The following is a 12,891-nucleotide window of genomic DNA, read 5'->3' on the forward strand; positions in this document are numbered from 1 at the left end:
GGACTTGGGGGAACCACTTGGGTCTCAGCACAAGGGCAAACAAACCCCCCTTGGGTTTGTGCCCCAGGACACTGGGTTATACTGCTGGGGTTTTGTGAGTTGAAAGCAATCTCCCTTGTGTGTTAGTGTTGTTATTGTAATACTATTATTAAATTTTAGGTCTGACTTATAATCTCTCTCGTGGTGAGTTCATTTCCCCTGCTGGTTCACCTTTAAACCAGCACATCTTTTGGCGCCCAACGTGGGGCCACGAGAGAGAAGTCAGAATTACAATTTCATTTTGTGTATTTGGATACAGAAACTCCCTGACTACCATGTTGCTTGATGTATTCATGTGGATGGTGTATCTGGGCCTGTTCATATTTCGACACATGGGGAACCATGTGCCTATTTTGATGCTCTCTTTAATACCAGGGAGAAGGATCAAAATTGCTTTATTAATATACTATGTTTATGTTGTCATAACATCAGAAGCAATGAATTTCATTGTGAATGTATATTCAGTCTGGTGTGCCTGTCCTGGTTTGGGTTGTTACCTCTGGGGTCTCATTAAAAATAGCACCCAGACTGTGGGGAAAACAGGCGGAGATGGTTACTTCCACCTTTTCACCTCTGCTACAACAATCATTGAAAATATTGAGCTTCCTTTTGATGTTAGGGACAGCATAATCCTACTGTTAGTGCTGTTAGTGTTGCTTTGAGTGGCACGGGAAGTGGGAAGATATGGGCCAGTATTTGGAGACCTTCTCTCCCCAAATGATCTGGAAATTCGCCCCAGAACAACTGCAGGACCCTGCCAAAATGCTAAGCTATGTGAAAGGAAGATGCTCTGGTAGTCCCAGAGAGGTGCAGCTCACAGCAACCTGCTGGGCCCTGGCCATTGCCTACCGCACACTGCTTGGGGTGGTACAGCATAATCAGGAGGAGGAGAAAAGGAGCAAATCCACAGGCACCATGTCCACCCAAACCACGGCTGAGTCAGAGAGGAAGAGAGATACATCAACCAGCAGCATGTCCACCCAGACCATGACTGAGCCAGAGAGGAGGAGAGATACATCAACCAGCACCATGTCCACCCAAACCATGGCCGAGTCAGAGAGAAGAGACACATCAACCAGCACCATGCCCACACAAACCACAGCTGAGCCAGAGAGAAAGGGAAACAAATCAACCAGCACCATGTCCACACAAACCATGGAGGAGCCAGAAGGACAACAGAAACCGATAGCAGTTGCCCCTGTCCAGAAAAGAAAATCAAAGACCAAATCAGTTCGTATAGCGCATGATGAGGAAGAGTCAGGACCTTCATCTCAAGCAGAAGAAATGGAGCCAGAAATAATCACCCGGTCCCTATCCCTGGGAGAGCTACGTGAGCTCCGGAGAGAGTTCACACGACAGGCAAATGAGTCCATCTTGACCTGGCTACTTCGAATCTGGGATGCTGCAGCCAATGATACAATTCTAGATGGGAGTGAGGCAAGGCAGCTGGGATCCCTTTCTTGAGATGTTGTCATTGATCAGGGCATTGGAAAGAGACAGGAAACTCTCAGCCTCTGGCGGCGACTGTTGTCAAGCGTGAGGGAGAGATATCTTTGTAAGGAGGACCTCCACGTACAGCAAGGACAGTGGAACACGATGGAACAAGGTATCCGGTGCTTAAGGGAATTAGCCGTACTGGAGATAATCTTTTCAGAGGATGAGAGATTCCCTAAAAGTCCAGATGGTGTCCAGTGCACATCCCAGATGTGGTTAAAATTTGCACGACTTGGGCCAGAAATGTATTCTCGCTACCTTGCAACATTGCAGTGGAGAGAGGGAGAAGACAAGGTGGGTACACTGGTCAGCAAACTCAGGATTTATGAAGACACTGTCACTGCTCCATTACGAGCCCATGTCTCAGCTGTGGAAACAAAACTGGCTGAACTGGAAGAGAAGATTAAGGACGGACTCTTTCATATCTCTCCAGAACAAACGAGAGTCTCTGCCATCAGAAGCAGGCGTCTTCCAGCTAAGGAGAAAGGGTACACTCCACGCGGCAATCTGTGGTTTTACCTCCATGAGCATGGAGAAGATATGAGGAAGTGGGATGGGAAACCCACCTCTTCCTTAGCAGCTCGGGTACGTGAATTGCAAAGAGGCACAACTAACACAGGGAATTCTTCAAGGTTGAAGGCTGCTCCGGTCTCTCGTGGGCAAGGCTCCAGACAGTATAGGAATGATGATGTTATGCCCGATCCTCTTGAAGGAACCTCCCGGTCATATTCACAGGGAGAGCGCAGTGAATACCATGACCAGAACTAGGGGGGCCCTGCCTCTAGCCAGGTAGAGGAGAGGGACAATCGGGTTTATTGGACTGTGTGGATTCGGTGGCCTGGCTCATCAGACCCACAGAAATACAAAGCTTTAGTGGACACTGGCGCACAATGCACGTTGATGCCATCAGGATACGTCGGGGCAGAATCCATCTCTATTTCTGGGGTAACAGGGGGATCCCAACAGCTGACTGTACTGGAAGCTGAAGTCAGCTTAACTGGGAAGGAATGGCATAGACACCCCATTGTGACTGGTCCAGAAGCCCCATGTATCCTTGGCATAGACTACCTGAGGAATGGATATTTCAAATACCCAAAGGGACTGCGTTGGGCCTTTGGCATAGCTGCTGTGGAGACAGAGGAAATCAGACAGCTGAGCACCTTGCCTGGCCTCTCAGAGGACCCTTCTGCTGTGGGACTGCTGAAAGTTGAAGAACAATTGGTACCGCTGGCCACAGCCACGGTGCACCGTCGGCAATACCGCACTGACCGAGACTCTGTGACCCCCATACACAAGATGATTCGTGAGCTGGAGAGCCACGGGGTGGTCAGCAAGACTCACTCACCCTTTAATAGCCCCATATGGCCAGTACGGAAGTCCAGTGGAGAGTGGAGGCTGACAGTGGATTACCGTGGTCTCAATGAGGTCACACCCCCCCTGAGTGCCGCTGTGCCGGACATGCTGGAGCTTCAGTATGAGCTGGAGTCCAAGGCAGCCAAGTGGTATGCCACCATTGACATTGCCAATGCCTTTTTCTCCATTCCGTTGGCAGCAGAGTGCAGGCCGCAGTTCGCTTTCACCTGGAAGGGGGTGCAGTACACCTGGAATCGACTGCCCCAGGGGTGGAAACAGAGTCCCACCATTTGCCATGGACTGATCCAGACTGCATTGGAAAAGGGTGAGGCTCCAGAACATCTACAGTACATCGATGACATCATTGTGTGGGGGAACACAGCAGGGGAGGTTTTTGAGAAAGGAAAGAAGATAATCCAGATTCTCCTAAGAGCTGGCTTTGCCATTAAACAAAGTAAGGTCAAGGGACCTGCTCAGGAAATTCAGTTCCTAGGAGTGAAGTGGCAAGACGGGCGTCGTCAGATTCCAACAGAGGTGATCTACAAAATAGCAGCTATGTCCCCACCGACCAGCAAGAAGGAAACTCAGGCTTTCCTAGGTGCCGTGGGCTTTTGGAGGATGCATATCCCAGAGTACAGTCAGATTGTAAGCCCTCTCTACCTTGTGACACGGAAGAAAAATGATTTCCAGTGGGGCCCTGAACAACAACAAGCCTTTGAGCAGATTAAACAGCAGATTACCCATGCAGTAGCCCTTGGGCCAGTCAGGACAGGACAGGATGTGAAGAATGTGCTCTACACTGCAGCCGGGGAGAATGGCCCATCCTGGAGCCTCTGGCAGAAAGTACCTGAGGAGACTCGAGGACGACCGCTGGGATTCTGGAGTCGGGGATACAAAGGATCTGAGGCCGGCTACACCCCAACTGAGAAAGAGATCCTGGCAGCTTATGAAGGAGTTCGAGCCGCCTCAGAAGTGATTGGCACTGAGGCACAGCTCATCCTGGCACCCCGACTACCAGTGTTGGGATGGATGTTCAAAGGAAAAGCTCCTTCTACCCATCACGCCACTGATGCCACATGGAGTAAGTGGATCGCTCTGATCACGCAGTAAACCCGGATAGGGAATCCTAATCGCCCTGGGATTTTGGAAATCATCACCAACTGGCCGGAAGGTGAGAGTTTCGGATTGTCCTCTGAAGAAGAAGAGGAGCAGGTGACACGAGCTGAGGAGGCCCCACCATATAACCAGCTACCAGAAGAGGAGAAGCGATATGCTCTCTTCACAGATGGCTCCTGCCGCATTGTAGGGACAAGCCGGAAATGGAAAGCAGCTGTATGGAGTCCTACACGTCGAGTTGCAGAAGCGACTGAAGGACAAGGTGGATCAAGTCAGGTTGCAGAGCTGAAAGCTGTTCAGCTGGCTTTGGATATCGCCGAACGAGAGAAGTGGCCAAGACTCTACCTTTACACTGACTTGTGGATGGTGGCCAATGCTCTGTGGGGATGGCTGGAGCGTTGGAGAAAGGCCGGCTGGCAGCGCAAAGGGAAACCCATCTGGGCGGCTGAGATGTGGCAGGACATCGCTGCCCGGGTAGAGAAGCTGAGTGTGAAGGTCCGTCACGTAGATGCTCATGTACCCAAGAGCCAGGCTAATGAGGAGCATCGTAACAACGAGCAGGTGGATCGAGCTGCCAGGATTGAAGTCTCTCAGGTAGATCTGGATTGGCAGCATAAAGGTGAATTGTTTCTTGCCCAATGGGCCCATGATGCCTCTGGTCATCAGGGCAGAGATGCGACATACAGGTGGGCTCGTGACTGAGGGGTGGATCTAACCATGGACAGTGTCTCACAGGTTATCCATGACTGTGACACATGTGCTGCCATCAAGCAGGCCAAGCGGGTGAAGCCTCTATGGTATGGTGGACGGTGGTCGAAATACAGGTATGGGGAAGCCTGGCAAGTTGACTACATCACACTTCCCCAAACACGCCAAGGCAAGCGCTACGTGCTGACCATGGTAGAGGCAACCACTGGATGGCTGGAGACATACCCCGTATCTCACGCCACTGCCCGGAATACCATCCTGGGCCTTGAGAAACAAGTCCTGTGGAGACACGGCACCCCAGAGAGAATAGAGTCTGACAACGGCACCCACTTCAAGAACAGCCTCATAGACACCTGGGCCAGAGAGCACGGCATTGAGTGGGTGTATCATATCCCCTACCATGCTCCAGCTGCTGGGAAAGTTGAGCGATGTAATGGACTACTGAAAACAACCTTGAAGGCGTTGGGTGGGGGAACTTTCAAACACTGGGAGCTGCATTTGGCAAAGGCCACCTGGTTGGTCAACACCCGGGGCTCCATCAATCGAGCTGGCCCTGCCCAATCAGAACTCTTGAATACTGTAGATGGAGATAAAGTCCCTGTGGTCCATATGAGAGGTATGTTAGAAAAGACTGTTTGGGTGAGTCCCACCTCAAACAAAGGCAAACCCATCCGAGGGATTGTCTTTGCTCAAGGACCTGGTTGCACTTGGTGGGTAATGCAAAAAGATGGAGAAACACGATGTGTACCACAAGGGGACCTAATTTTGAGCGAGAAGAGTTTGTAATGTTTCATCGTATATATGTGTATATATATGTATAGGTAAAAAGGGGATTAATTTGGGAATGACTAGATGGAGTAGAATAAGGGGTGGATAATGTCCTAGTTCAGCAGGAGGGACCAGCTAACCCTGTGTGGGGGTGATCAAAGCTGTGTATTCTACCCCCTCTATTCATTCCCCAAGGTCAATGGGCCATTAGCAGCAGCTGCCCAGGGAGCCATTATCACTTCACACCCAGCCTGAGGGAGCGGAGCTGCTAATGGGCCATCAACAGCTCAACACCCCCTGGCTCCCAGAGTTAATCACCCATTGTGTGAGTCCCCGCCCAGGGGGAGGGACTGAGAGCTCCCTGAGGGTACATAAGGGGTGGGTAAGAAGACCTCAGGAACCTCTCGTCGGATCCAGAGCAGCAGCAGGACCTTGACAGGAGGAGATCACCGCTCTCGCCCAGACCACAGCCCTCGCCTGCACCAACAGGTTTTTCTTTTCCTTTTGCTCTGGACTTGGGGGAACCACAGGGGTCTCAGCACAAGGGCAAACAAACCCCCTTGGGTTTGTGCCCTAGGACACTGGGTTATACTGCTGGGGTTTTGTGAGTTGAAAGCAATCTCCCTTGTGTGTCAGTGTTGTTATTGTAATATTATTATTAAATTTTAGGTCTGACTTATAATCTCTCTCGTGGTGAGTTCATTTCCCCTGCTGGTTCACCTTTAAACCAGCACAATATGGCAAACCTCATGTTGAAGCATAGCTTGCAGTGTTGTATTCAGGATGAGTGCTGGCTTAAGAAGAGTGACCTTCAGTTTAATCAGAGTTCCTGTTCTAATGCAGATTTATCTGTGCAAACAGAGAACACCAAGTTTCTGCGGTGCTTTTTCCTGAAAAAGTTCAAGTTCCCCTTTTCAAAATAAACAGAAACATGAAATGGATGCATGCCTATCAATGAAATGGGAAATAAGTCTATGTGTAAACTACATGTGAAACCCTTTGCTGCAGGTTTAAAGCTTTAGAGACCCTCAGAGAACCTTCCTCATAACTACATCAGGGCAGCTAGATGCAAATTCAGGGTCAAAGTCAGCCTTTCCAACCCCTGGTTTCAGTTTTCACAACCTCAGCAAAGCTGGTAGAAGAATGCACTCTCCATGTGGCAGAACATACCTTTATTTATGGAGTTGTGTTTTTAAAAGCCTCCTTTGGTTTAGTTTCTCTCTTGTGTTTCTGAACTAGTTTTAGAATAGTAAAGATCTCATTAAGGTTGGAATCTAATTTAATGTTCATCCCAGCAGGAATGAAAAAGGGTAGTTAAAAGGTTTAATTTTGACTAGACGATAAGCTCAATTTATGTGTAAGGGATTGGTTAATCTCATACTCTGTACTAATAGTAATTAGACTCCTGAAATGCTTTTCATAACCTTAGACAGCTGTAGAAACACTAATGGATGATAAATCCCATGATGTACTTATGCTTTCCCTGTAAAATCACTTCTGGTGTAGGAAATGGGGCTGGGTGAGTACAGCTCACACCAGGCCTGTGCTGCTTTCAGATTAGTGTGCTTCTTGGTGTTGCATAATTCCTTCCAAGTGGCTTTTTCCTTTGAGGTGACTTTGCTGTTTTCTTCTTGACCTAAGAACAGCCGGAATTTGCTTTCATCCAGCATTGGATGGACTACATATATTTTGTTCATTTGTATATCACTGGTCTTCCAGAAACTGGTGGCATCTGCATTGCCCCACGGCCTTCAGAAGAGAAAGCTGAGATCATTCCAGCTATGGCTATGAGACCTTTCTTTGGGATTGTACCTGTGCTGATGGATGAGAATGTGAGTTGAAGCTGTGCTGGGTACCCAAAAGAGAAGCTGGTATGTGTTTCTGCTTAATCACCTTTCGGATGGCAGAGGAACAGGATCCAGAAGGATGCTTGTTTCTCCATTGAAATGGTAGAATAGATGAGCAATTTGCATATATATATATATATAGCATATCTCAGTTGTCCATACAGATTTGCCATCTATGCATTGCAAGATCTCAGTGTTGTTTACATTTTCAACACCACTTTTATGATCTTGCACTACTTCCAATTAAGAGCTGCTGCCTCTATTTATGAGAGGAGTCAGAAGACTCACAGCTCCTGGGAACCAGGGGGCTGAACAGTTGGAACAGTGCATGCAACATTGACTGAGGTGACGGGACTGGAACAGCCAACGAGACCAGTGGAGTTTTCCAAGGAAAATGCAAGGCAGAAGGCATGTCTGTGAGAAAACTGGTGCTAGTCTGTGAAGCTGTGTGGAGTGACCCCCATCTGCACTCCAGTGCTCTGTTAAACAGTAAAGCATGACACTTCTTCCACATACAGTTTGGTAAGGGAATGTGGCAATTAGAAGAAGTGAAAGTTGAAGGCAGAGATCCATTTAATTCTCTGCTAGCCTCATCCCGGGCATCCTCTGGCTGCTTGGTACATCTTTGCTGGAATTGGCCTGAGGAGAATCACAAGAGTAACTTTTCTTTTAGTCTTATCTGCTGTACTGCTGGCCTCAAGGGCTGAGGAAGGCATGATACAGACAATGCAATGCATAATAGCTCCATGAGTGCATAAATTTTCTCCATCTGTGGCCTTCCACTGGCAGTCTGCAGTGAGCAATAGAGGGACTGACTCTTGCCAGATCAATGACACAGAAGCCCTTACTCTTTCTCTTTTGTTCACCTGATCATCCTTCCTGTGCTTGAACCTGCAGGGAAAGGTTATAGAGGGTAATGATGTGTCTGGGGCGCTCTGCATTGCCCAGCCGTGGCCTGGCATGGCAAGAACAATCTATAGAGATCACCAGCGATTTGTTGATGTCTATTTCAAAGCCTACCCAGGTAAGGAAAGTGCCAAGGGAAGGCAGTTTGTGCTGCAGTGTAAGCACACTATATTTTCAGCAGTACTTTGATATTTCTGTACTATCCTGATCATGGTGGCTTGGGGTATGTGTCACATGTTGCAAGGATGCACTGATGGTTTACGTAGTGTTGACCTTGCTAACTGTCAAAAGGACATGCATTTTTTAGAAAATTTTAATGCCTAAGCTTTTAAGTCCAAATAATTTTGTGTCCCACTTGGAAATAGGCATATTTGATGCGAAAGTACCTTCTGCATCACTAAATATTACACCTACTGTCACAGGCTGCATTACATTGTTCCTTTTTGAAATGTGGTCAAATTGTTCCTGGAAGTAATTAGAAGTTGCAGGGGAACATTTTTTGTGGGGGATTGAACAAAAGAGACCACTATCTTCACTCAGGAGGACAACTGAAATGGGTTTGAAAACTGTGGGGTAGGCAATAATTAGAGAGGCAATCCTAAAAATTGTACAAAATTGCTTGGATAATAAAAATGGAAATTGGTACAAGAAATTGAATGATCCCGTAGTCCTTTATTACTCAATACATGTTTACATCTGATGTCTTGTTGATATTTAGTAGACAGTTGTTTAATTGATCCAGAAGGGCAGATGACATGACTGAAAATCCATTAATTGGTCAATAATGCATCCTGGCAAGAATCACCTTCAGATTTCACAGCACTAGCTACCTGCTGCTGCTCAGATGTGTTACTGGATGCAGACATAGCTTTGGTGAAAAGCTAAAACAATCTGCATTACCAGATGTGTCCTCAGTGACACTGAGTTTCTGGGAAACTCTGAGTCTTTTAAGGTTTCCATCAAATGTTTTAGACCCTCCAAACAAACACCATGTTTATCATGGGGTGGTTTGGTGGTTATTTTTAGCTAATCTGATAGCTGTGTTTATTCTATACTGGAGACAGACTGTTATCTGGAATCTGAATCTTTTTTAACCAGGAGGGAAAATGGCTTTTCATCCTTCCCAGTGTAAGTGATTAAAAAAATTGGCAGTGTTCCCATGCACAAAATGTAATACAACTGCTTCCTTTCAGTTGAACAGTTGTAGTTTTCTATGAGTCTTAAGGTGTAGCTAGCAGCAGATCTGAGTTTAACAAATAACCTGTGGCATGATGGCAAATGGCATTTGAAGTGGTTTTAAATTAGTGCTGTATGTACCAGGCCTGAGCATGCAGTTGCTGTACAGCTCTAGGCATATAAAGCCTAGGGAGATCAGAGAGCCACCCTTGGTTCAGTAAATCCAACTAAGCATCACTGTGTTGTGTTGTTGGACTTGATTTTACTATCAGCCACTGGTTGCTGCTGATTGCCTACAGTGATTTTACCTACCTTGGCAGAGATCTGAGCTCCATTGTCTTGGTGCTATTCAGGTGCTTATACGAGCCAGAACAGCCCAGGCAGACTAGACAAAGGTTTGGGATAGCAGACAGAAGTGGGAAATGGTGTGAGAAAGGTCATGCAGCTGTAAGCTTAGGAGGGCTTGTGAGCTGCCCGATCTAATCTACCCTACTTGCCATCCTAGAGCATAGTTTGTTCTGCACCAGAACCCAAAACAATAGGCTGGCACACTTCCTGCTGCTGACCACCTCTGTATCTTTGCTGTAGGTTACTACTTCACAGGAGATGGCGCTTACAGGACCAAGAAAGGCTATTACCAGATAACGGGGCGCATGGATGATGTCATTAACATCAGTGGGCACAGGCTTGGGACGGCAGAGATAGAAGATGCAATGGTAAATTCCAAGCAGGTAGAGGTCCCTTGGCAGGCCATATCTGTGGGGTACAGTGACCCTTTCAAAGCAGCTTTGTGAATTTAAACAAGTGCAGGGTTTCTTGCCTTTGAACCCCTGCCCTTGCATACACACAGCTTGATGCACAATGTATAGCAAATGTGCAAGAGGAAATAGCTCCTTTTTATTTAGGGGACAACAAATGATCAAGTGAGAGAGAAGTCAAACTGTGGGCAATAACTGCAGTCAAACTGTCGGGGCTGTGTTTCCTCTTAGTGATGCCGCACTATTGCAGTTGTTTTGGATCTTCGTGGACTCTCCATAAATCCATTTGTTCCTTCCCCTCTGCTAACAGCTGACCTCTCCTTCCCAAACCTGTGGTTCTTGCTCATTCGAATTAGCTGAATATGCCTGGTAATTCAGAAGTGTTACAGATAAAGCAATCTAGATTTATGTCAGCTTCAAAGCTTATCTGTCATTTTGAGAGAAAATAATATTCGCTCAGGGAATTGAAAACAAAAGTCCTCAGAGCATTTATCTTTAAAGCTTGACCTGAATATTTATTTCTATATTATGTGTCTTGCCTGCAAATATCACTTAAATGTAATATCTGATAAACCTGAGCTGTGTTTGCATGGAACACAGGATACTACTTTCTCCTCTGTGAGTAATTCTTTTGTCTGTGTGTGTTTCTTATCACAGCATAGGATCCAGTTCCCTCACAATCTATGTGTGTGTATGCATGTGTATATGCAAATATATATGCTTAGATTGCTCTACAGTATTTTCCTTCATGTTTTAATCTAATTTAAGATAATACAATCCATTCTTTGATGTGAGATTCAGAGGTGATTTTTTTTCTGGTCTGTGCACCCAAACAGTTGCCTTACTGCAGAATAATGTTAACTTAAATTCTGAAGTGTAACAGAAGAAATTCTTGTAGTATAGCATAATAATAATAATGCAATTGCAAAGCAACCCTTCCCTCTTCTGGGAATGTGAAGAAGTCTGATTTTTGCCTTCTGGTGGGCTTTGGGCACTTATAGACACCAGTAAAATGTGGACTGTGATGTTGGCAGCTTCACTTTTGCTCTGCTGGTCATAGTTTCCTGTAGCACTGAGCATTGCAGGACTGGTTTTGCTTGTGATTTGTCTATGGCCAGTCACCACCTGGGACCACAGTCATACACAAAGAACCAGAAAGCAGGTTTCCAGCTGTTGAAATTCAGCTTGGTGTGCAGCAGGCTTAGCAGTGGATGTAAGAGTACTTATTGTGTGCATAAAAGCTGGGCAAGGTTACTCACTGATACGTGGCCATGGCCATAGCCAATAGCTGCCTATGCAGTCGAACATCAGCATCCAGTTTTCCTGTTGTGCTCTCAGCAGGATCTGTCAAGGGGAGAGCGAGATATGGCAGGATGCTTTGTTCCTACAGCAACTGGTGCAAACTTGTAGGGCTTGAGGCAGTTTTTATGATCTGTGTATTTTTTTTCACTTTTTGTGAAGGCTGATCACCCTGATGTCCCTGAGACAGCTGTGATTGGATATCCACATAAGATCAAAGGAGAAGGTATGTGAAAAGCAGTGTCCTGACATGACACGTATATACACTTCACTTAAATTCTAACCCAAGCACATGTTAGGAGATGCTAAGGGAATGGGAGGGCAGTTATCCCTAGTCTGACTGGTATTTCAGCCCCAAGAAGCAAAGACAGCCATGAAAATAGCTGCATTTCCTAAACTGGGTGCAGATGTTATTCCCTAAACTGTTCCAGCACATAGTGTTTTTTATGTATACGGCAGAACTTCCTTTTAAGGGATTATGCTTAGAGATGTCATTTGAACAGAATGGGAATAGTTGATTTGTGTTGGCCAGCTTTTGATCACAATGATACTTTTATTGACTTGTCATTGGCACTGAGATCAGTCTGATCCACAGATGCCAAGAAAAGGCTGGGTAACCATTTGAGGACTGGAATCTGACTTGCTTTTGTAAACAAAATCTATAGTTTTCTTGTCAGTCCCTACATTGTGCATAGGAATGATTTGAAACCTGCCTTGGCATTCAAATGAGAATCCCTGGGCTTGCCAGCCAGTATCTAAGATAAGGTTTGTGACTTCTGCTCATTTGTCTTCCAGGTGCCTTTGCTTTCGTCGTGCTAAAGGAGCAGACTGCTTACACAGACCATGTCAAAGAGGAGCTCAAAACCATAGTGGCTTCCAAGATAGCAAAATACGCTGTGCCTGACCACATTCTGGTAAGTGGGAGACTGAAATTGATACCAGGAGCAGGAATAGTCACATGGAGCAAGCTTCACTTTCCTGCCTGCAGTACTTCTCTGGTAGGACAAAGAAGCAGAAAAACAGAACTAGCTGGAGACATCCTAGGCAGGGAAGGGCAGGTACAGTGGTCTGCCTGTGATCCTTTCTCCATGCCTGTGTATTGGCAGTGACACTGAAGTGGCTGGGATTTTACAGCTGTTCCAGCCTGAGAGCGGTTTCTTGTGTTACAGAGTGTGTGTTAGAGCTTCCCTGATGCTGTTCCTCACGTGCTGAACAACCCCTTAAATGGATGCATAGACTGTTGAGAGCACTGTGTTTGGCAAGACCTCTTGCACAGGGAAACTCCAGGGCTACCATGTGTCTCAGTATACACTTGATGTCCCTGTTCACCAAGCAACAGTGTTGCTGCTCTATACAGCTCTTGCCCTCAGCTGAAGCAATGCAGCATTGCTCTCTGTGGCCCTGTGCAATGGATCAGATAAAACCAA

At 46.5% G+C, this 12,891-nt stretch overlaps 1 protein-coding gene across 4 annotated transcripts in view; it reads left to right on the forward strand.

Moving 5' to 3' along the window:
• ACSS1 (acyl-CoA synthetase short chain family member 1) overlaps positions 1-12,891 on the forward strand; it is a 45,876-nt gene that overhangs the window by 19,761 nt on the left and 13,224 nt on the right. For 3 of the 4 annotated variants that reach the window (XR_011700078.1, XM_071581953.1, XM_071581950.1), the window contains 5 exons: positions 7,198-7,310; positions 8,223-8,349; positions 9,996-10,138; positions 11,627-11,690; positions 12,260-12,378. Coding sequence is in view for 3 of the 4 variants with exons in the window: in XM_071581953.1 (XP_071438054.1) it covers positions 7,198-7,310; positions 8,223-8,349; positions 9,996-10,138; positions 11,627-11,690; positions 12,260-12,378 (566 nt within the window). In the remaining variant the exon portion in view is untranslated. The remainder of the gene's footprint in view (positions 1-7,197; positions 7,311-8,222; positions 8,350-9,995; positions 10,139-11,626; positions 11,691-12,259; positions 12,379-12,891) is intronic. The other variant, XM_071581951.1, reaches the window with a different exon arrangement.

Source organism: Pithys albifrons, chromosome 2 (genome assembly GCF_047495875.1).
Source record: "Pithys albifrons albifrons isolate INPA30051 chromosome 2, PitAlb_v1, whole genome shotgun sequence".
NCBI lineage: Eukaryota > Metazoa > Chordata > Aves > Passeriformes > Thamnophilidae > Pithys > Pithys albifrons.